General features: G+C 41.8%; 1 protein-coding gene across 4 annotated transcripts in view; it reads left to right on the top strand.

Moving 5' to 3' along the window:
- LOC119853819 (pleckstrin homology domain interacting protein) overlaps nucleotides 1–25,499 on the top strand; it is a 311,916-nt gene that overhangs the window by 40,228 nt on the left and 246,189 nt on the right. For all 4 annotated transcript variants that reach the window (XM_038397319.2, XM_038397318.2, XM_043510549.1 and 1 more), the window contains one exon: nucleotides 14,731–14,891. In XM_038397319.2, the coding sequence (XP_038253247.1) occupies nucleotides 14,731–14,891 (161 nt within the window). The remainder of the gene's footprint in view (nucleotides 1–14,730; nucleotides 14,892–25,499) is intronic.

Genomic DNA, 25,499 nt, shown 5'->3' with positions numbered 1-25,499 from the left:
CGGACAAATTACGTCGCACACAAGCACAGCATAAACAAGCTTATCACTATGCCCAGTACAGTCAAGAATTCCCTTTTACGGTGGACCAATCCAACGTCAGCAGGGGGATGCCATTCCTACAGAATCCACCATTGTTCACTATCACCACGAACACATCCCTCCTAGGCTGGAGGGGGGCACATCTGCAAACACACTTCATACAGGGCCGATGGTCTATGGCGGAGTCCCATCTTTGTATCAACCTGCTGGAACTAAGAGCAGTTCGAAACAGCTGTTTTCACTTCCTACCACTAATCAAAACCAAAATGGTACAGATTCTCATGGACAATGTATGTTCTACATACACAGACGAGGGGGAGCACTATCGCATTCCGTATATGTAGAAGCCATGTGTCTTTGGCAATGGCGCATCAAACACAACATCCATGTTACAACATCATACCTACCTAGCTGCCAGAACATCGTGACAGATATCCTGAGCAGGAAGTTTTATCAAGACCATGAATGGGAGCTGAATATGCGAGTAATCCTAGATAATTTTCAGATGTGGGGGTTCCCAACAATAGACCTCTTTACAACCACACTAATCTCCAAATGTCCCCGTTCTGCTCTAGAGCGGGACTCAGTCAACACTCTCTGGGCGATGCCTTCCTCATCAAGTGGTATGTTCCTTTCCTATAGGCTTTCCCTCCCACCCCCAATGAGTGATTTGACTCATGGTGCCAATGCAAACAGACTACATCTCTGTCAGGTGAGAGAGCCACCTTGCCTCTCATTTTAGATTACTTAGTGGAATGCAAACAAATGGGCCTTTCCATGAGTTTGATCAGTGTACATTTGTCATCCATCCCAACATTTCATCATAAAGTTGATGAATTTTCTGTTTTCATACATCCACTTCCTAAACGCTTCCTAAAGGGTTTTTTCAACTCCTATCCAGAAGTTAGGAATCCTTCCCTGCCATGGGACCTCAACTTAATCTTCCATGCCCTCACCGAGCCCCCTTTTGAGCCCATGCAGGCAAGGTGGCGTAGCTGAGGGGGCACAATACAGGGCCTAGGGGTGCAGGGGTGGGCAGGGGTTGGGGTACAGGAGGGGGCAGGGATTGGGGTGCAGGGAATAGAAGAGAAGGGATGCAGGAACTAGGGGCATAGGAAGGGAGTGCAAGGATTAGCCGTGAAAGGGGCACAGTGTAGGTGTTAGGACACAGGATGGGGGAAGGGGTTAGGAGTGAAGGGGGTGTAGGGATATATGGGGTGCAGGAGGAGAGTGCAGGCATGAGGGGGCAGGTGATAGGGTTGCAGGGGGCATAGTGCAGGGGTTAGGGGTGAAGGGAGAGTGTGGAGCCTGGGGAGCTCATCGGGGCCAGGGGCAATGGGGTGGAGGGGCACCACACCCACATTGGCACCAAAATGCAAGTTTGCCCAGGGTGCCATTTTCCCTAAGGCTGGCCCTGACAAGACCAACACATCACTTCACCCGCTTAAGGACTCCAGGACTGTACGACTCTTGCTAGGGATCTATATACAGGACAGAAAAGGAAATTCAGTCCTCAATCATCCCATACATCCTGACTACCTCAGTATTCACCACTGCAGCATTACTATGAGCCACAGAGAAGGAGACCTAAGATTCAGAGACTTAAACCATTAGCCCCATAATCTCCGACATCCCAGACCTAGACTTGAAACACCAGTTTTGATGCGTTGTTAGAGGCCCTGAGAGACCACTCCCCACAATATACGCTGCAACCTACAGAGCTTTCACATCCCTTTGGATGGTGCCTCGCTCCTTTCTTCCAAAATCGGGAAAGCGTAGCTTTAGACTGATGGGTCCTGAAGATGATCTCTAGCTAGCTAGTATTCTGTCCACTTCACCTCCCTCCCTCCTCCGCACCCTCCCTGTCCCTCTTCAGGAACCTTTCTCACGAATCCTTTAAGACAGAAAATAGATCACCTGGTAAACCTAGGAGCCATAGAATCCTTTCTTGTGCATCTCGGAGGCAAAGGCTTTTATACCTGTTACTTCCTGATCCCCAAGAAAAGTGGAGGGTGGAGAAGCATCCTAGATCTGAGAGCACTGAACAAATATGCGAAGGCACAAAATTCAAGTTGGTTACATTAGTAGCAATTATCCCATCTATAGAACAGGGGCGTTGTTTCTTGGCCCTTGAGCTCCAGGATGCCAGCTTCCATATATCAATCCCGCCATCCCACATATGATTCCTCAGGTGTACCTTTGATCAGGACCAGTACAGAGTACTTCTTTTCGGCCTCTCACTGCACTCAGAGTATTCTCTGTAATAGCAGCTCATCTACGTAGCCTGGGGATCATGATTTACCCTTACTTGGATGACTGTCTCCTCAGAGCCCACTCCTTTGAAGATGCCCTATGGGCCGTCCAATTGACTGTGGATGTACACTTGCATTTGGGCTTGCAAATAAATGCTCAAAAATCTACCTTGACTCCAGTACGACGCTTGGAGTTCATAGGGGCTGATCTCGACTCAGTACAAGTGAGAGCACTCCTCCCGTGACACAGATTTCACACTCTGACCACTCTCATAAACACAGTTCAAGCCAGCCCACAGATGCCAGTCAGATATTGCCTCAAACTTCTCGGGCACATGGCGGAATGCATGTTTGTGAGCTCTCATGTTGGACTACACATCAGGTGCCTACAGGCATGACTTGTGTCTGTCTACACACCAAACAGAGACAGATTAGACAAACCTCTCTTTATGCCCTCCAGGGTAAAACACTCCATGGAATGGTGGAAAGACCCTATGAATGTCTGTGCCAACCTCCCTCTCCCCCAACATTGCTGCTCACAACGGATACATCCCTAATAGGTTGGGATCTGAACAATGGCAAGATTCAGGGCAAATGGTCCCTAATGGAGTCAACTCTCCATAACAACATCTTAGAAGTAAGAGCGGTCAGTAATGTTAGTGCTCATGTACTTCCACTAATCAGGGACACTCTCACAAATGTCATGACAGACAAACATAGTGTGCATGTTTTATATCATCACGGGAGCGCCAGATCATCCTCCCTGTGCACAGAAGTGCTAAAACTATGGAATTGGTGCATTCGCCACAATGTCCTCATATCAGCCACTTAACTGCCAGGAATACAGAATATAACAGTGGACAGCCTCAGCAGGAATTTCTCACGTGACCACGAACGGGAAATGAACGCAGCAGTACTCCGCTGCATATTCTGTCACTGGGGAACTCCCATGATAGACTTGTTCGGTACTTACCTGAACAGGAAATGCTCATTCTATTGTTCCAGAGCCTGCCTTGGAAAACACTCATTAGGTGGATGCTTTCCTTCTTCCATGGGACACAGGCCTCCTATATGCCTTCCCTCATTACCTCTGCTGCTGAAGGTCCTGATAAAAATAAAGGAGAAAGCAAAAGTTGTACTGATTGTTCGCACCTGGCCGAATCCATACCTGACACAGCTAGTGACATATCCTCCAATCTCTTGTTAGCCCATTCCTGACCTCCTTTCTCAGAACAGTGGACAAACTTTCTATCCCAACCTACGGTCCTGTGGCCCAAGGCTTGGCTCCTTCATTATTCCGCCAGATAGAGAACTGCTGCTCTGAGGAGGTATAAGAAGTGTTCTTGCACAGTAGAAAATCAGCTACCCATCACATTTACCTGCAAAAATGGAAAAGGTTCCAGGTTTGGTGCAATTCCAAGCAAATTACCTCAATAGCTTCCTCCCTTCCTGTCATGCTGGACTACATACTAGGCTTCAAGAGGGAAGGACTATCTTTTGGCTCGCTCAGAGTACATCTTGCGGCCATAATGGCTTTCCACCAGCAGATAGAGGGGTGCTTTGTTTTCACCCACCAATGACAGAGATTTTTCATAGATACTAAGGTCAGAAGGGATCATTCTGATCATCTAGTCCGACCTCCTGCACAGCGTAGGCCACAGAATCTCACCCACCCACTCCTACGAAAAACCTCACCTATGTCTGAGCTATTGAAGTCCTCAAATCGTGGTTTAAAGACTTCAAGGAGCAGAGAAGCCTCCCTCAAGGGACCCATGCCCCATGCTACAGAGGAAGGCGAAAAATCTCCAGGCCCTCTCCAATCTGCCCAGGAGGAAAATTTCTTCCCGACCCCAAATATGGCGATCAGCTAAACCCTGATCATATGGGCAAGATTCACCAGCCAGATACTACAGAAAATTCTTTCCTGGGTAACTCAGATCCCATCCATCTAATATCCCATCTCGGGATTAATCCTATTTACCCTGAATATTTAAAGATCAATTACTTACCAAAATCCCATTATCCCATCATACCATCTCCTCCATAAACTTATTGAGTAGAATCTTAAAACCAGATAGATCTTTTGCCCCCACTGCTTCCCTTGGAAGGCTATTCCAAAACTTCACTCCTCTGATGGTTAGAAACCTTCGTCTAATTTCAAGTCTAAACTTCCTGGTGGCCAGTTTATACCCATTTGTTCTTGTGTCCACATTGGTGCTGAGCTGAAATAATTCCTCTCCCTCTCCTGTATTTATCCCTCTGATATATTTATAGAGAGCAATCATATCTCCCCTCAACCTTCTTTTAGTTAGGCTAAACAAGCCAAGCTCCTTAAGTCTCCTTTCATAAGACAAGTTTTCCATTCCTCGGATCATCCTAGTAGCCCTTCTCTGTACCTGCTCCAGTTTGAATTCATCCTTTTTAAACATGGGAGACCAGAACTGCACACAGTATTCCAGGTGAGGTCTCACCAGTGCCTTGTATAATGGTACTAAAACCTCCTTATCCCTACTGGAAATGCCTCTCCTGATGCATCCCAAAACCACATTAGCTTTTTTCACAGCCATATCACATTGGCAGCTCATAGTCATCCTATGATCAACCAATACTTCAAGGTCCTTCTCCTCTTCCGTTACTTCTAATTGATGCGTCCCCAACTTATAACTAAAATTCTTATTAATCCCTAAATGCATAACCTTACACTTCTCACTATTAAATGTCATCCTATTACTATTACTCCAGTTTACAAGGTCATCCAGATCCTCCTGTATAATATCCCGATCCTTCTCTGAATTGGCAATACCTCCCAGCTTTGTATCATCTGCAAACTTTATTAGCACACTCCCACTTTTTGTGCCAAGGTCAGTAATAAAACGATTAAATAAGATTGGTCCCAAAATTGATCCCTGAGGAACTCCACTGGTAACCTCCCTCCAACCTGACAGTTCGCCTTTCAGTAAGACCCGTTGTAGTCTCCCCTTTAACCAATTCCTTATCCACCTTTTGATGTTCATATTGATCCCCATCTTCTCCAATTTAACTAATAATTCCCCATGTGGCACGGTATTAAATGCCTTACTGAAATCTGGGTAAATTAGATCCACTGCATTTCCTTTTATCTAAAAAAATCTGTTACTTTTTCAAAAAAGGAGATTAGTTGGGTTTGGCACGATCTACCTTTTGTAAAACCATGTTGTATTTTGTCCCATTTACCATTGACTTCAATGTCCTTAACTACTTTCTCCTTCAAAATTTTTTCCAGGACCTTGCATACTATAGATGTCAAACTAACTGGCCTGTAGTTACCCGGATCACTTTTTTTCCCTTTCTTAAAAATAGGAACTATATTAGCAATTCTCCAATCGTTCGGTACTACTCCTGAGTTTACAGATTCATTAAAAATTCTTGCTAATTGGCTTGCAATTTCAGGTGCCAATTCCTTTAATATTCTTGGATGAAGATTATCTGGGCCCCCTGATTTAGTCCCATTAAGCTGTTTGAGTTTCGCTTCTACCTCAGATACGGTAATATCTACCTCCATATCCTCATTCCCATTTGTCATGCTACCATTATCCCTAAGATCCTCTTTAGCCTTCTCAAGGGCATAGGAAACTTCTTTCCCCAACCCAGACACCCCTCTCTAACATGGGACCTGAATCAAACAGCCTGACTAGGCTGCTCTTTGAACCTATGGTCACCTGTTCCTTATGCATCTGTCAGTGAAGACAGCATTCCTGGTAGCTATCACCGTGGCACGAAGAATAGGGGAAATAGCGACATTAATGGCACACCCTTCATAATTTCCTTTAAAGACTAGTGCACTCTCAGACAATACCCAAAGTTCATCCCCAAGGTGACTTCATCTTTTCACATGAACCAACTTATTCACCTTCCTATCTTTTACCTAAAGCCTCACCATGATAACAGGTAGACTATACTACATACGCTGGATGTAAGGAGAGCCTTGGCCTTTTATTTGGATAAGACCAAGGCCTTTACAAAATCTCCCAAGTTCTTCCTCTCAATTGCTGAAAGGTCAAAAGATGCAGGAATATCAGCCTAGAGACTCTCCAGATGGGTCTCGAACTGAATTAACTACTGTTGTCATACTTGTTCTTTGTTACCTCCGCCTGGAATCCCTAGGCATTCCACGAGATCAGTTTCCACCTCTGTTGCATCCATTAAAAGTGTTCCCATTTCAGAAATCTGCAGGGCAGCGACTTGGGCATGTGCGCGTACTTTTGCAGAACACAATGTGGTTACTATAGACTCTGTTTCCGATGCCAGGTTTGGTTTCACAGTATTGTAATCCACAAGGGATTCAATTCTTAAGCCCCACCCCTCCTTCAGGGATACTGCTCGGAAGTCACCTACAATGGAGAACCCATAGGGACACTTCTCGAAGAAGAACCATTGTTAATGCACAAGGTGAGTAACTTCCTCTTATTAAAAGTTTGAAAAATTTAGTTAAAGCCAAAAGGAATTGCATAAAAAAAGCACAATTAATGCATAATTTCTGATATAAGAAAATACTGTTTTCAAAAAACCTTAAAATATCAGCACTTCAGTTTTCATGTTTGAAATACAAATACTTAAAGTAGTTTTTTAAAAATCCAAAAAGCTGAAACCTACATTCTCCTAGTTTTCTTAGATATATATCTGAAATAAAAATATAAAGTTTTGTTTAACTGCTCTTTGGTATTGCAGAAACCACATGCAGAACAATGCAAGTGCACAGTCTCCTGTGTGTAGTGCAGCTAGTCACTTAGGAATGGATGTTGCTGTATATAGGACAGATTGTAGCTGGTCACTAGTCACATTTGTTGTATACTAATTTAATATAGGTAATGTTGTTGCTGTGAATAATATTTAGCTCTTATAGTACTTATCTGTAGATTTCAAAGTATTTTATAAAGGAAGGTAGGTATCCTTACCCACATTTTACAGATTGGAAAACTAAGGCAAGAGATGAAGTGGAAGAGCTGGGAATAGAACTCAGTTTTTTTTAACTCCCAGTAGAATGTCCTAACCCCACTGGGTGATGCTGACTCTCATTAAGAAAAATACAAATTTTACTGTGAAAAGGAACTTAACTGTAACTGGACAATAGTTATCTAGAAGAGGTGTTTCTAGTGCAGTACTGCAGGGACCTTCTGTTATTGGCCCAATGCTATTCAATATCTTTATCAGTCATCAGTAAGAAAATATAAAATCATTGCTGGTAAAGTTTGCAATTGACATAAAAATTGGAGTGGTAAATAATGATGGGGATAGGTCAGTTATACAGACTGACTTGGATCATTTGTTAAAGTGGGTTCTTTTGAATAGGTGTTTTAACATTGAATGCAACATTATGCATCTAGGAACAAAGTATGACGGTCATGTTTATAAGATGGTGGTGGTGTGGGGGGTCTAGATCTGAAAAGCAGTGACAGTGAAAAGGAGTTGGGGTAATGGCATATAATCAATTTAATATGACCTCTTATTTCAAGGCTTTAGCTAAGAGAGTAAAAGCTATTCTTGGATGCAAAAGCATGAGGATATTTAGAAGCAGTATGGAGGGTTGTTACATGTGTGGATGGTATTATTGATACCATTATTGGAATGCCATGTCTAACTCTATTGTCCACACTTCAAAAAAGATGTTGAAAAATTATGTTAAGAAAAGAGCTAGGAGCCTTGATAACAAACAAGAGGAATTGGAATTGCTCATTTTTAGCATTAATTCATTCTATTAATGATATTACTGAAACTTGGTGGGATGATTTGCATATTTGGAATATTAAAATAAATGTTTATAACCTATTTGGGAAGAATCAAGTGAGCAAAAAGGAAGGAGGAGTTGCACTCTGTCAAAATTGGCATTACCTGTTTCCGAGTCACTAATAACTCAGAAGAAATGATGGGTTCTCCCGTCAGCATAGGTAATCCACATCTCCAAGAGGTGGGAGCTATGTTGACTGAAGAATTCTTCCACTGACCTAGTGCTGTCTACACCGGGCATTAGGTTGGTATAGCTACATCTCTGGGGATGTGGATTTTTCACGCCCCTGAGAGACGTAACTATGCCAATGCAAGTTTCCAATGTAGGCCAAGCCTTAGTGTCACAGCTAAATACAAGCTGGAATAGATTGTTTAGCATAAGTATTTCAAGGGACGATTTAAGCTAAGTGGCCTGTTAACACCTCTCCAGTCATGTGAGGGTGGCAGGTAGGAGGCAGGTTTAGTGGGTTATAGATTGTTGTAATAAGCTATAAATGCATCTTGTCCATCTCAGTCCATGACATCTCAGTCCATGATGTTTATGCTAGCAGTTTTGTCGATATAACTTGCGTTACTCAGGAGTCTGAAAAAAACACCCCATAGTGACATAAATTACACTGACAGAAGCGTTGGTGTGGACAGATCTGTGTTGGTGGGAGATGCTCTCCCGCTTAAATAGCTACGGCTGTTCATTGGGGGTGGTTTAATTATGTCGACGGGAGAGTTCTCTCCCATTGGCATAGAGCGGCTACACGGGAAATCTTACAGTAGCGCAGCTGCAGCGGTACAGCTGTGCCGCTGTAAGGTCTCTAGTGTAGACATGGCCTTAGCGTCAAGCAGAATTTAAGCTCCCAGGTGCATCTTTTGAAGGTATTGTGCAGGTTTCCTTTTGAGGATGAGGACTGAGAGGTCAAATATAGAGTGATCACTTTGTGAAAAGTGTTCACCCACAGGTGAGAGGATGTATTTGTTATCATTTTTGTGTGTGAATTCATTTGAGAGAGTAGTAATTGTCTGTCTGATTTTACCCACATAGATGATGTTGGGGCATTTAGTGAACTGGATGAGGTACACCATGTTGATGGGCAAGTGTTGGATCCTTGGATCTTGAGAGATGTGTGGAGCACGTTAAGCATCGTAGAAGTGGAGCTGTGTCTACTGGTTTTGCATCTGTTGTTCTGGTGCCACTTTCAGTTGGTGTGTCCTTGTTTTTGGGGATTTTGCTTCTGGTGGTGGGCTTGGTGAGCTTGGGAGGTTTGTTTGAATGCCAGAAGAGGGGGTTCGGGAAAATTTCTTGCAGGATGTGGTGTCCATTGAATATGGGTTATAATTGTTTAATACCCGATATGGGTTCCACTGTCGGATAGTAGGGGACAACTAAAGGTGTCAGAGTAGCAGCCGTGTTAGTCTGTATTCGCAAAAAGAAAAAGGTGTGTGATCAGAGGGGGTTTTATTTCTGTCCTGAAGCAGGTTCTGTCAGGGTATTTGTGTGGCCTTTTCCAATGATGTGATTTACTTCTCTGGTGGAGTGTTCTTGTTTGGTTAAGACAGTTTTAAGTGTGTTAAGGTGTGTGTCCTGGACTTTCTCCTTGGAGCTTATTCTATGGTATTTGGCTGCCTGGCTATAGATAACCGATTACTTGGTATGTTTATGATGGTTATTGGATCTGTGAAGGTAGGTGTGATGATTGGCTTTCTTACATATAGTTGTCTGGAGGTTCCATGGTTGAAGCTGATTGTGGTGTCCAGGAAGTTGATGCTAATGATAATGATAACTGGGAATCATTTGGGGCATCTAGTAAAGTATTCTTAAAAGCTCCAAGTGCACAACTGAGGAAGGAGGCTATACTGGTTAAAAAATTGACCTGATTTAAAGGGGAAGTGAAGGTAGCTATAAACAATTAAAAATAATATATAAGAAATGGACGTTGGGGAAGTTGATACTAATGAATAAGGAGTCGATTTTGTCATGGAGGTCATGGATTCCACCTCCCATTCCACTAGTATTTCAGGAAGATGTTAAACAGCGGCTATGAAAGTTAAATTTTTTTTTCATTAGCAGGCCCAGATAGTTTGGATAGTGCATCCAAGAGTTTTAAAAGAACTGTCTGAGGAGCTCTGGACCGTTAATGTTGATTTTCAGTAAGTCCTGGAACACTGGGGACTGGAAGAAAGCTAACATTGTGCCAGTTTTTAAAAAGGGTAAATGGGATGACCTGGGTAACCAATGTCAGGACGACAGGCCTATATAAGATCTCGGGCAAGATAATGGAGTGGCTGATACAGGACTTGATTCGTAAATAATTAAAGGAGGGTAACTAATGCAAATTAGCATGAGTTAATAATAAATATGTTCTATCTAGCTAGATATCTCTCTTTGGTGAGCTTATAAATGTGATTGATAACGGTAATATTGTTGACCGATGTTGATAAATTGGAGAGGGCTCAGAGAAGAGCCAGGAGCATGATGAAAGGATTGGAAAACACGCCTTACAGAGATTGAGCTCCTTGAGTCTGTTTAATTTGACAAAGAGGTTAAAGGGTGTCTTGATTAAAATCTATAGGTATCTACATCTGGAACAAATATTTAATGATGGGATCTTCAGTCTAGCCTAGCAGAGAATGGTATAACATGATCCAATGACTGGAAGCTGAAGCTAGAGAAATTCAGACTGGAAATGGAGTGTAAATTTTTAACCGGGAGGGTAATTAACCATTGGAACAAATTAGCAAGGGTGGATTCTCCAACACGGACAATTTTTAAATCCAGATTGGATGTTTTTCTAAAAAAAATGCTCTAGGGTTTATTTTGGGGAAGTTCTGTGGCCTGTTAAACAGGAAGTCAGAGTAGATAATCAAAATGGTCCCTTCTGTCCTTGGAATCTATGACTCTGAATGATTAGAGGTTTGGAAAACATGCCTAATAGTGAGAGACTTAAAAAGATCAGTTTATCTTAAGATTAAGAGGTGACTTGGTCATGGTCTCCAAGTACTTCCCTGGAAGAGATTTCTGATAGTGGATGGCTCTTTAGTCTAGCGGAAAGGCATAATGAGATGCAATGGTTGGAAGATGAATTTAGGCAAATTCATACTAGAAATAAGGTGCAAATTTTTAATAGTGAGGGTAAGTAACTATTGGATCAATTTCCCTGGGGATGTGGTGGATCCTCTATTGCTTGAAATCATATCAAGACTGGATATCTTACTAAAAGATACGCAATCTGTAGCTCAAACTGAAGTTATAGATTTTATCCAGAAATTATTGGATGAGTCTTTGTCCTGGTTTTTCTTCTGCAGGAGGTCAGCCTAGATGATCAAAGTAGACCCTCATGGCCTTAAAAATCTGTGAAATTAACTTGGCATTCTATTGAGAGCCAATGTAATGCTCAGAACACAAGGATGTTGAGTGCTGGGCAACTGGTATTGCTCAGGATGACAGCTGGTGCATTTTGGATCAGCTGAAATGTTTTTTGTTTGTGTGTCTTTATGTACTCATTCTAAAGTATAGAGAATTGCAGTAATTTAGCCTGGAAATCAGACTAGCATAGATCGCTGTGGTCTGGTCATCACTGGGAAAGTAGGGGGCACCACCTGCTTGGCAGTGTCAGGTGGAAATTTGTTATTTATTTGAGCGAAACAGCTTGGGAGTACTAAAATTCTCTCTGTATTGACAGACTGCCTCGGCAGTGGATGATGAAATTATGGTGGCTAGCACTTTAAAATTGTTTTCTTTCCCCACCAAGCTTTGTTTTTAGCTAGCTACTTTTTCATCTACTTGCTGATCTTTGCCAGACATTGATATACTTGGTCATAGCACTACCAGCAGTGCAAGTGAGAGAGACAACAAACTGATTGACATTTGACACTGTGATATCTCACTAGATTCTCCAGTAGCTTGATACAGATATTGAACAGGATGGATATAGGAATAGAGCTCTGAGGGACTCCACAGATGAGCAGATTGGTATGAGGGAAGTTGCCCATTGTGTGAGAGCCAAAAGGAAGGATTTCATCTGGCTTAGTACTTTCCTGGTTTTCCTCATCAGTGAACACGTGGTCATCCATTTTCATGACTAATGAAACTTCCATTCCATGTTCTAAACCAGGGGTGGGCATACTTCGGCCTGGGGGCCACATCCAGCCCTTCAGATGTTTTAATCTGGCCCTCAAACTCCCGCTGGAGAGCAGGGTCCGGGGCTTTCCCCGCTCCATATGTACCATGGCTCTGCATGGCTACTGGAAGCAGCGGCATGTCCCCACTCAGGCTTCTACATGTATGGGCATCCAGGGGGCTCTGCACATTGCCCCCACCCGAAGTGCTGACCCGCAGCTCTCATTGGCTGGGAACTGCGGCCAGTGGGAGCTGCAGGGGCAGCGCCTGAGGACATGGAAGCACACAGAGCCGCTTGGCTGTGCCTTCATGTAGGAGCCAGAGTGGGGACATGCCGCTGCTTCCGGGAGCTGCTTAAGGTAAGTGCCGCCAGGAGCCTGTACCCCTGGCCCCCTCCCGCGTCCCAACCCTGATCCCCCTCCCGCTCTCTGAACCCCTCAGTCCCAGCCTGGAGTACCCTTCTGCACCCCCAACCCCTCATTCCTGGTCCCACCCCAGAGCCCGCACACCTATTTGGAGCCCCCTCCAACCTGCTGCACCAGCCCAGAGACCCCTCTTGCATCCTGAACTCCTCATTTCTAGCTCCACCCCAGAGCCCGCACCCCCAGCTGGTGCTCTCACCCCTTCTTGCACCCCAATCCCCAATTTTGTGAGCATTCATGGCCCACCATACAATTTCCATACCCTGATGTGGCTGTCGGTCCAAAAAGTTTGCCCACCTCTGTCCTAAACTGAAACCTGATGGGAGAGGTACCCAGTATCTTGGTGGTGGATACTTGTATTCGAATGCTGTTCTTTTGCCTGTGTAGTTCTCTGTGTTCTGCTCTGTAGATAAGAGGTATTACATTAAAAGCATGTGCTTCGTATTTAATTTTGTAAAATAATGATCTGACTTCCATCTTTTTGTTCTGTAAAACTATTATAAATTCCTAAATATCCTTGTAAATTGCATGTAATTGTAAAGTGATGGGTTTTTTTGGTGGTCTTCCATTTTTCATATGCTAAATTGCATGGTCTGTTTCTAAGCATATTGACAGCGGAGAATCTCCCTGCAAACAAAATTTTACAGTAAACATTTTTTTCCCCACTATTGATGGCTTTGGTACGATTTCACTAGAAACTATTTACCAGCCAGACCTCTAGATATTTAACCTTTTAGTCCAATCAAATTAAAATCTTTCATTTTAGGTAGATCAAGGTTTTTATGTAATGCAACTTCGTAGCTAATCTAGAAATGGAAAGTCCTGGATTCTTTTGCTTTAATCTATGTACAGTATTGATTGAATTATGCTTAGTGTAGGATGAATTGTTAAAAGCAGAAACTGGGTTTTTTCCACTTACAGGGCTAGAGGCACTCTGGGTTCTGTTGTTCTAAACTAGAGTTAACTTGCCAAAAGGAGGCAGAATTGACACACAACAGCTTTGCATGGAGGTCCATGGGTTCAGCGCAACATAAAAAGTGAAAGACTTGGCAGAGAGGTGTAGCTGAGGGTTCAGCTCCTCTAATAAGCAGCTTGAATTAGTGGGACGCCAATGGATCCCTTGTCAAGTTTAAAGCTACCTCTCCCTGGCAAGTGTGGGTAGTGGAAACACCATCTCTCTTCATGGGGACAAATTTTGCCTTTTTTAACTCTGCTCCCACAATCCTGCAGGCTCTGCTGGGGCAGTGAGGTGTAGTCTGTGCTAGCCAGAATGAATTTGAATAATAAATGAATTAAATTCTTAACCAGGATTATCCTATAATGTGAAGTAAACATTACCAAAACGTCTAATGTGTTTATGTGCAAATGAAACCATGAAGAAAAAAGTCTAATATGTTTATGTGCAAATGAAAGCATGAAGAAAAATCAGAGGCTGAATAAACTATAATCTGCATTATCACAATTTCAGTGTGTATAAAATACATTGCTCTTATCCTTCCCTTTGCCTCTGCAACATAAAGATTCTGAACACAGATTGAGAACTATTTGGTTAGTGTTAACCTGGGTGTATGTATGTCAAGTTTCATTGTTGCTAAACCTGAGTTTATTGTGTGTAAGTGATCTAACTATCACTATGCTGAGCTTTATTTACAATCTTTTAATTTTCTTGGAGGTTCTTGATCTAGCACTACTGACATTTGTAACAAGAATCAAAACAGCAAACAAGGTGCAAACTTATTTCCTCCTCACAAACCTTTTTGCCTTTTAAAAGGATTGTTTAGAAAGTTTCACTAGTCAAAAATAGAGTTCACCTTAAGCAGACAGAATTAGACTCATGCCAAACTTGTATGTAACCAGTTGATTATTTTTCCTTTTGTATCTTTGAAAAGCAGAATGTAGATTTATGAGCATGTGATGGAAGCACTAGACAAGTCATCTGATGTATTTTTGTCCTATGTTTTTTTCCTGTTAAGTGTGCTATGGATTTTGATTAAACAGCGTGGTGTTATAAAATTGGAGAAAGATTGCAAAAGTTGCACATGCTATAAGTGGTCAAACACTGTGTGTAATTTTCCTTTTTTTTGACATGCAGCTTAGCTGTAGTACAAAATATAATCATTGTTAATATTTTTTCCTTTGGTAGTGGACACCCTTTTTTCAAGAAAACTAAATGGAAAATACAGACTTGAACAACTTGTTCCAACTGCTGTGTATCAACATATGAAAATGCACAAACGAATCCTAGGACACTTATCTTCGGTATACTGTGTAACTTTTGATCGGACTGGCAGACGGATATTTACCGTAAGTACAAATTCCTTATTTTTATACTGTTGTTTTAAATATAGCTCAGAACATATGGTCAAATAACCACTGTTCTCAAGAATCCTAAACTGTACTCATTTTATGTACTAAGAGCAGATAAGTGATAACTAAATACATGACTTGTTGACTTTGACATTTAAAGTAGATTTCTTTAAAGAGACTATAACTGAATATCTGTCTTGACAATCACACTTTCAAAATTACCATTTGAGACATTTCTACAGGTTTTCCACAGCTACATTTAGAAGGTAATTTGTTTTAAGTAAATTTTGGTTGTTTTAATGAATGGTAAATCTTAGTTGCCCCCCATCTATCCCCCCCAAATTTTTCTGTATAGCATACACACAGGAAAAGTAATTGAACAGTGGTATAAATTAATAAAGAATTTAGAGAGTGTTATAATTAATGCCAATTGACAAGGGTTTATGGAAATAGAGCCTGTCAAACTAATTAGATACATTTTTTTATTAAATTATAAATATGGCTGATAAAGTTCATAGTGGTGATGTGATATTCTTAAACTTCTGTAAGGCATGACTTTTTAATTTAAGAAACTGGAAGGATTCAAAATCAACATGGCACATTAAATGGATTAAAAAGTGGCTAACTGATTGGTCTCAATGTAATCAGGAAATCATTGAGCAAGCATCTTTCAAATGTCCCACAAGGATTGATTTTTGGCCCTATGCTGTTTAATACTTTTGTCAGTGAGCTGGAAGAAAACATTACCTGATAAAGATTGCAGATTCATTGTGGGAGTGGTAAATAATGGAAAAAAAGAATTAGCTGACACAGCGATCTGGATCGCTAGGTAAGCTCTCCACAGGCAAACATGTCCATGTCCATACTGTCAAATGTAATGTCATACATCTAGGAACAAAGAATATAGGTCACAGAGGATGAGGAACTCCTTTTGGGAAGCAGTGACACTGAAAAAGACTTGAGGGTCATGGTGCATAATCAGCTGAATCTTAGCTTGCAGTGTGATGCTGTGGCTAAAAGGGCTAATGCAGACCTTGGGTGTATAAATGGGAATATCAAATAGAAGGGAAGTTTATTTTGCCTCTGTGTTTGGAATACTGTGTCCAGTACTGTGTCTGGAGTCAACACTTCAAGAAGGATGTTGATAAATTGGAGAGGATTTAGAGAAGATCCATGAGAATGAATGAAGGATTAGAAAACATGCTTTAATAGTGATGGAGCTCAATTTGTTTAGACATCAAAGAAGTGGCTAATATTGATTTGATCAGTCTGTAAGTACCTGTATGGAGAATGGAATTTGATAAGGGCTATTTATTCTAGTAGACACAGGTATAAAAAAATCAAATAACTGGAAGTTGAAGCTAGACAAATTCAAACAAGAAATAAGGCATGCCTTTCTTAACATTGACAACAATTAATCGTTGGAAAACTTTATTAAAGATTGTGGTGGATTCTGAATCACTGGAAATTTTTAAATCAACGGTGGATGCTTTTATAAAAGATATTTTCTAGTTCAAGCGGGAGTTCAGGGAAGTTTTAGGACCTGTGTTAGTCAGGAGGTCAGACTAGATGATCACAATGGTCCTTTCTGGCCTTAGAATTTATCTCCCAATCTGAAACAGCTTGATATTAGTCTGTGAAACTCGTGGGGCTTGCTTAAATGCCAGGTATTATGGCAATGCAAGCAGAGGGATGGTGCAGTGCTCCTGCTTTATCTATTACAATCTTAGCTTGTAAAACTTTTTGGTTTAAAAGCAGTGAACCTTATCTTTTCACTCCACATTCTCCACTTGCTTAGGGGATGAAAGTTTCCAGGTTTCCGATGAAACTTCTGTTCATTTTGCTCACCTGTCAGCTTCATGGCAGAGCAGGCTAAATGGAGAATCTCTTGATCTTCCTTCAGCTTGCTCTGTTGATGAGCAGGCTCTGTCAGTAGCCACAGAAGCAGAGTTATTTCACAGTTGCTCCCACCCTCCAACCCATGCTCTGGAAGTGGAAGAAGCTCAGTCTGGATGACTTGTGTTCTTCACATGCCACTCAGCAGGCGCAATCCTTACTGATTAGCAGTTCTTTAGGGGCAAGTCCCTAAATACCCCTATTCTGGTTCAGTTCACCTTCAGAAGTGAACAATGTCAGGTTCACTTTTTCCAGATTTTTAAGTGGATAATCAAGTGGCAGGGAATCTCTTATTCTTTCTGAACATCTGTGGTATTCTGGGTTGCAGTCCACACCAGTGGAGTTTTTGTCACTGCCTGCCCTATAACCTGAGTGTTTCAAAGTGCTCTTCTGCTGTAGCTCCCTTGTCTGGAAAATTCCAGCCAGCATACAGTCATGCACTGTCTATGTGTTAAGCAGCTCTAACTAAGCAATTCTGATTCCAGAAGCCTGCTTGTTACACCATTGCCACACTCTGACCTCAATTACCCTTGCAAAATGACTCCAACAATCCTCAGTCCCAGATTTTCCCAAAACTATGTGCTATGCAATGTCCAGGCCTCTCCTGGACCATTAAAAGAGATATTAAGGTTCATTTGTTCTTCTAAAGATATAATACCTGACAGCTTGCCACATTAACTGGAGTTAATCAAACACACAGCTCAGGGTTGGTTTAGACTAAATGTAAAACAAGATTAAAAACAAAAGGAAATAAGAACTCACTTAAAATCCTGTATAAAGGCTAGAGGTAGAAATGGTTACAAGCAAATAAAAGTGAAAAATGCTTATTAGAGGCTGATTTAACAAAACAAATACAAAACAAAACAGCTTTGTTCAAGATAGTTTGCTTACCAGTCCATCTTCCAGCAAGATGGCTTGACCATTCCTCTGGTGAGGATCTCCCATAAAGTCCAAAGTGCTGGGTTCCTTTGTCGTCTTAAGTGAAAGATAACATAGGGTTCTTTGCTCCTCCCTTTTACAGTCTAATGCACCTTTGAAATGGATTCTTTTGAATATAATCTAGCAATGTAAAGTTAATTCAAGCTGTGAGGAAGGAGACATGGAGTCTGGTAGTGAAGGAGATTCCATGCTGGTTTCTTCCCCTGCTGATGTTAGTAGGAAACAGAGCAATCTGCATTTTAGCAGTCTCCTCTACCTGCTGTGATGAGGCGTGGTTATCTCTTCACCTTGTTGCTTTGATTACCTTTTATGTAAACTGTATTCCCATTAAGAAAAGGAGTACTAGTGGCACCTTAGAGATTAACAAATTTATTTGAGCATAAGCTTTCGTGAGCTACAGCTCACTTCATCGGATGCAGCTCTAACTAAGCAATTCTGATTCCAAAAGCCTGCTTGTTACACGATTTCTTTTCTTTTTGCGAATGCAGACTAACATGGCTGCTACTCTGAAACCTGTATTCCCATTGTCTCTTAATGTACGTTGGAAATATCTTCAAGTTGGCAGAAACAATTTCTTTGTCGGGTGGGGTAATTTTAGCTCTGCTGGGCAGATATATTTTAATGACATAATTTCCAGTATTTTTATAACTTTAAATTTATCCTCTGTACATACACCACATAGTAATATTAAAGATCAGTATGTTAGCTTTCTATTGATATCTTACATGACACCTTTTAGATACAAATTTATGATCTTAGTGAGTTGAGATACACTGAACTGGTCAGGCCAGCTGAAACTTATTACCTGATACTATTGAGTCTCTTGCATTGTGATGCTGCTGGGGTCACATCCTCCATCTTCCAAAGATGAAGACTCAGACTCTTTCAGGGATTTATCACTACATTTTCTCTCCAAGTACATATTGGATGAAGAATAGCAGTGGGGCTCAAAACATCATGCCCTGCAACCCATGGTCCAAGGAGAGCCTCAGTTAATAAAGGTAATTCTCCTGCAGCAACCATCTTTTTGCCAAAAGGCAAAAGTAAAACACACAGACCAGAAAACACAAGGAGAAAAACACCAATTACACAAGAATCCTCCTCATCACTGAGCTCTACCTTTTCACCTGATGAAGGGGACTTGGTGCTTTGGATTATGATACCCTTGAATCTGAGAAGCAGGAGACATTCTTTTCCCCCAGGCTTGTTTGGAACCATTTGCAAATATCTTATTCAAAACCAAAAGAGTATCTACCATTGCCCTTTAATCCTTCTTTGAGGAAATTGCTGATGAAGGGAATGTAAAATTTTAAAATTCTATGGGGTCTTAGAGCCAAAGATACTCTCTTCACACTCCTCAAGGACAATTATAGCCACAATTTCTCTAGTAGCAGACTTCGTCATTTCTGCTGAGAATGTCATTTTCCAAAAAAAACTGAACAGACAAGTAGACAGAAACTGCCTTTAGAAGGAACTTCAAAACACCTTTGGAAGCCCTAGAACTTCACTGGCAACCAAGTGCTCTGCTAATGGCAGTATTCTGCTGTGACAACCTGAAAAACTTTGACTGTCAGACCATGGTCAATTCAAGTCTAAATTAAATAAACTGCCCCTAGAAATGGCACTCTTGGAAGACGGATCCATGGATTTAAACCCTAGAGGGTGAATGATAATTCAGAAGAAATACTCTGTGTCTTACAATACTCTGGCGAATCTTGTTCTGGAAGAAGCTGTAATAGGTGGTGTCTCACTGATAAGCCAAAATCTTTCCTCTCCACGCCAGTAAAACTTGAAGTGCTAGAGATGATGTGATGTGACTGCTGCTTATTACGCTAATAACTGTCTCTGTTGTGTTCTGCCTGTGTTCTGCCTCAGTGTATCTGTATTCAACTGTAGTGTTCTGCCTCAGTGTATCTGTATTCAACTGTAGTCTCTTATCTTATGATTACATTGTAAGCTTTGGGGGGCGTAAGCTTACAATAAACTGTGTATGGGGGTATGTGGTACACCTAGTAATGTGGGAGCTCTGATCCTTTTATCCAGGCTCCTAGATGTTACTATAGTACTAATAATTAGGGCCCTACCAAATTCACAGCCATGAAAAATGCATCATGGACCATGAAATCTGGTCCCCCCCCCGTAAAATCGGGTCTTTGTATGCTTTTACCCTATACTATACAGATTTCATGAGGGAGACTAACGTTTCTCAAGTTGGGGGTCCTGACCCAAAAAGGAGTTGTGGGAGGAGTGTGGGGGGGTCGCAAGGTTATTTTAGGGGATCATGGTGTTGCCAGCCTTACTTCTGTGCTGACTTCAGGGCTGGGCGGCCAGAGAGTGGCGGCTGTTGGCTGGGCACCCAGCTCTGAAAGCAGCTCCGTGCCAGCAGCAACAGAGAAGTAAGGGTGGCAATTCCATCGGAGGCCAGTCTCACTTCTGTGCTGCTTCTGGTGGTGGCTCTGCTTTCAGAGCTGGGCCTCCTGGTCAGCAGCCCCCGCTCTCCAGGTGCTCAGCTCTGAAGGCAGCACCACCGCAAGCAGCACACAGAAATATCGCAACCTCCCCTACGATAACCTTGTGACCTGTGCCGCCGCCGCCCCCCCCAACAACTCCTTTTTGGGTCAGGACCCTGACAATTACAACACTGTGAAATTTCAGTTTTAAATAGCTGAAATCATGAATTTAAAATTTAAAAAATCCTATGACCATGAAATTGACCAAAATGAACTGTGAGTTTGGTAGGGCCCCACTAGTGATAGAACCACATTGACGAGCAGAAGCTCCTTTTCCTACCCTAAAGCTAAGTTTCAGAAATGTCTCAGCTCTCACCTAGTGTGCAAGGACCTGGGGACTAGAACCTGGATTATCAGAGTCTGGGGCAGCTGATATTTCCACAGTGCCACTGGGAGTCCATGTAGAGACACAGCAAGGGAGCACTGTGGAGAATAGGTGCTGCAGACGAACCGCCCAAGAGATTGAGTGACAGTATCCTGTGGCCCTCTGATTAGCTAAGTGCCCATACTCAACCATACAGACTTCAGCGTGCTGCAGTGCCAGACTTTGCCTTGTCTCCTGATCTCCGGTCTCGGTCTCTAGCCTGACTCTGACCCTGACTCTTGTTTATGAAATTAGACCTTGAGATTGCTCCAATTCTGGCCCAGTGACTTCTGTCCCTGCTGGACAGACCTCAGTCCAGCTGTGACTGCTAGACCAGACCACCTTACACCTTGGTCCCTTACACAGTATCTTTGTTTCAGGTCTACATTATCTTTTGGGTAAGCCCAGACTTGTGTACTTGCAACAGACTTGTCTACTATCAGCATAATGACAACTGTGCCTATCCCAAACCTGAAATAGGCCTATGACACCACTTGCATACATGGAGACAATCTGAGAGATGGGTGGGTTATGAAGTTAATGCAGAATACTATTCTTTGGAGTTTCAGGCCTTCCTACATCCTGTCCCTCATCCCCTTTCCTACCTTGAGAGAGACTGAGAAACATCAGATATTTCTAAAAGAAACCTTATACCTCTTAGAGATAGGAACAGTAATCTGTCCCTCAGAATCAGAGGCGTTCCAGGCCCTACTTCATTTTCTTCACAGTAAGAAAAAATAACAAAGTATTTGGGGTTTTTTAGACAGAGCTGAGTGATCTTGATGGAAACCAGAGTCAGTCAGTAGGTCTTGGAGACCTTTCAACAAAATGTGGATCTGTGAGAAACTTATCTGCATATTCCCCTCTGAGGCCATTATTAGCAATTTCTTTAATGAGTCTATGGACAAATTCTTAGCTTTTGGTCTGTCTTTTGCCCCTGGTAAAAACTGTCAGATTGAGGAATCTGGGGCTTATCCATAACCATTCTTAGCAAACTTATAATAGTCACATCCTTGAGAACCTGACAGGGAGCAACTTAGAAGATCCTCTCCATGCTCCAGGGATACAGATTTGTGATAAACGTAAAGAGCTCTTTAATCTCCTCTCAGATGATCACCCATAGGGGAGTCAAGGTAGAGAAAAAGGACTAGAAACTGTGATGTAGGAAAAGCTCAACAAGACACACACACTGGTCACCACAATGTTGCAGAGCCAAGAGTCTTTCATCTATCTTTACATGCAGTTTTCCTTCGTTTTCTAGTAGCATACAGAGAGATTCCCCGTGAGGTTCAGAGATTTCTGTTATGAGATGGAAACCATTCCTGCCAAGAGATGCAAAGAAAAGTAGATATTATGTAGAATAATACAGACTTGATGTTGGTGGTACAGGAAATAGCACTTTATGGTATGATCCCATAACAATTCAGACCCCACAAATCATGACAATGCCAGCACTGTAATAAATGCAGATTTATCCAAGTTCTTGTGTTGGGAACCAGATGGTATAGATTCCTCTCTGATAACACATCTGTTCAGATCAGTAGTTTGACCTGTCCTTGCAGTTTGAGACCTGCCACATGCTTATGTAGTCCATCCATTCAAATGGAAGGCATCAAATCTCCCATATGTTACTCTGTATAAAGACATGCTTTCTGTTCATAATTGCCTTAGAGAGAAGTGTATCTGAAATCTGTGCTCTTAGAAGGTAGAAATCTGACTGCATAATTCACAAGGACATAGTGGTTCTCCTTTAAGTGGCCTTTGCATAATTTCACTCATGAGTTGTGCTGACTGGTAGAGCTTTGATGGTGGAACCTTAACTAGCAGTGCCCTTTTGAGGGCTCATGCACCCCGTCCTGCCCTTCCCTTCTCTATTCCTGAATGTTTTAGGGACAATGCTATAAAAAGGGATATGGTGGTCTAGCCACTGCAATTCATTTTTAACCCCCCCCCCCCACTCCAGCCACTGACTAAGAACCCTTTTGAACTTCTTATCTGGATCCTTCATAAATGGAATGCCAACTTTTTAATACTTTTAGACTTGGTTGTTTTTTGTATTAGATGGTTCCTGGTATCCTGTTCTGTGGGAAAACATATATATGGTGGATCTGAAGATCATGGTTTATATATTGTGCTTGCTACTCCACAGTCTTCTCTGTGGGGTAGCACCCATAGGATGCCTTGCCTACCTTGAAAAAGGTCATTCACTTTCTAGGTGTGCAATATTTGTAGCACATTTACTCCTAAAAGCAGGGAAAAAGTTGCAGAATAGACTGCTGGTCATACTTCTTCAGGAGGCATTCCGGATTGATCAAAGCACCTGATTCTGAAATACGACACACATCAACCTCAGCTTCCACCATGTCTATAAAGAAGATTAAATAGAAGCATCAGAAGATGTGGAAGTGCCTTCTGCATCATCTCCATTAGAGGATGCTTTTGTCTTCCAAGAATTGTTAGAGAGAATCGTGACTACTCTAAGTTGCCAACTTCTTTGGTAAAGGAGACTTCCCATCCAATATTTGCCATCTTGGGTTCTTATTCTTGCAGTAAAGTTTCTTAGCTTTTATTGGATTGACTTAAAACCTGCAAAACTCATTTGAATGAATCCAGCCACTGTCCAGGCAGTATCAAAAAGCTGGATACATTTATATCATCTTCCTCACAAAGGATTTTCCTATTTTCACACCCATCCTGCCCCAAATTCTCTATTGGTAGAAGCAGCCATCCAGAAATCAAAGGGAACATGGACAAGGATGGGAAGAAGATAGAAATATTAGAAGGGAAAATCTTTTTTTTCTCAAATCTAGGATTAAGGATAGCAAACTATCAAGTCTTAATGGCTTGCTATCAGTACCATCTGTGAGGAAAAAAACCTTAAATTTCCCAGATGATCCAAGATAGTTGACCTGTGCCATCATTGGAAAAAGACAGCCAAGTAGAAAGGCATGCCCTAAAGACATTTTGATTCCTCACATTCAGTAGCTAGTTCTGTGGCTTCTTCTATCTTGGTTTAGGTGGTTCAAATCTTCAGGTCTTCCTCAAGATACCAAGGCCTATTTCATGCTAGGACTAATGAGATTTTAGGAAAAATGGAAGGAACAAGAGACACAGGTCTCCTGATGTATGTATCAACCTCCAGGGAGAAAACCAGGAGTTGTAGGTTTTAGATATCAAAAAACCCCCCAGTATCCCTTCTTCTACCTCATATTAGTTTGCAAAGAGGAGACAGCATTGTTATCAACAGTATCTTTCCCAACACACTTCTCAACAAAAGAGAAGTTTTTAAACAGAGGCCAAGGAGCAAGCAATGCACCTTCAACATCTGTGGGCCAGGCCCTATATCCCAAGTTTGACAACTTACCCAAGAGCAGCAACCTAATTTTTCTTTAACTACTTGGAGACTATCTTGAACCAATTTTCCCACTGTTGGGATTCTGTTACAATAGACAAGTAGATTTTGGCAATAGTTCAAAACAAGTATCTGGTACAATTCAAGGCTATTTTTTCCTAAACCCTTCTACACCTTCCTTTTCCGGGATCTCTTTCCATGAAAGCCTGTTGAAATTAGAAGTTCTGACTGTTCAAAATGAAGGCTATAGAGGAGGTCCAAAGGGAATTAAAAGCTAAAAGGTTTTATTGAAGATATTTCCTAATTCCCAAGGAAGGTGGTAGTCTCTGTCCTATCTTAGATCTAAGAAGTTCATCGCTTCCATACAAGGTTTTGCTTTGTATGCTGCAGTTCTTTTTAAATTTACTGGTTCATCTCTAGTAGTGCTGGCCACTTTCAAAATAAAGTTATCTGAAACACAAAAAAAACCTTTTAATGGCAAAAACCTTCCCTGGTGTTTCCTGCCACAGTGGTTTTCTGTTCCTCCTCCCCAACCTGGAAAGGAGACTGTCCACCCTTTTCCTCCTGGTGGTTTTAAGGCTCACTGGCAAATAGATCCTTTTTATTTCCTCCACACTTCAAATTGACCTTTTTGTGCTGTTCTTCCCTCCCCACAGATGGTTTTTATTGGTTTGGTGATTGTAACAAAGGGGACTCTTGCCCTACGCTTCTGTGCTCCTGGTTCTGGAGTCTTAAGGAAACAGTAACCTGTTTATTTTTTTTCTTTTTCCCAAAACAGTAACAGTCTCTCCCCAAGGACACGACTCCTCTCCCAACACCTGCCATTTCCCAGGCCTTCATTTGCTTATTTTCATAGTTCCATGAGACATATCACAAATATCTCCAGCTCATAGTGGGAAACAATCATCATCAATAAAAGGTTCTCCCCTTTGATCTCTCTCTCTCTCTCTCTCTCTCTCCTCCAGGGTGTTCACAAAATGTCTATTTTTGGTGGCAGTGCACTTAAGAAGAGAAGGCAACTTTTTCTCTCCTGCCACTCCCATATGGATGGTTGGCTAATAAAAGCATCATCAAAAGAGTATCTTTTCCAATGCCTTTTCTTGAACATGTGTTGTCTTTAAGAAGCTAGGTTTAATGATACACAGAAAGTCACTCTTGGAACCTACAGAGAGAATCCCTTTCATAAGGGACATCTTACATGCTCAAATAAGCAGAACACTTTTCCCTTAGGAAAGATTCATAAGCATCCAGGCTGCTATAGCCCTGCTACATATTTAGCCCTCTCTAAGAGTGATCTTCTACCTCAAACTATCGGGTCTTCTGGCTTTGACTTAAGTGACCCTGTATGCCGATCTAAAGATAAGATCTCTACAACGCTGGCTGTCATCCAGCCACAGGGCATACATTGCATGTATCAAAAGTTAACCATTCTTCAGAAGGCGTTAACATTACTGGGGTTGTATACTCAAGGAGTAACATTCAGTCTTCCAATACAATCTGTCAGAGTGACAATGGTTGCATCCAGCTTGGAATGGTGAGCTCAT

Source organism: Dermochelys coriacea, chromosome 3, assembly GCF_009764565.3.
Source record: "Dermochelys coriacea isolate rDerCor1 chromosome 3, rDerCor1.pri.v4, whole genome shotgun sequence".
Taxonomy (NCBI): Eukaryota; Metazoa; Chordata; order Testudines; family Dermochelyidae; genus Dermochelys; species Dermochelys coriacea.
Note: the sequence above shows the minus strand (reverse complement) of the source record. Positions and strands in the feature narration are given on the sequence as shown.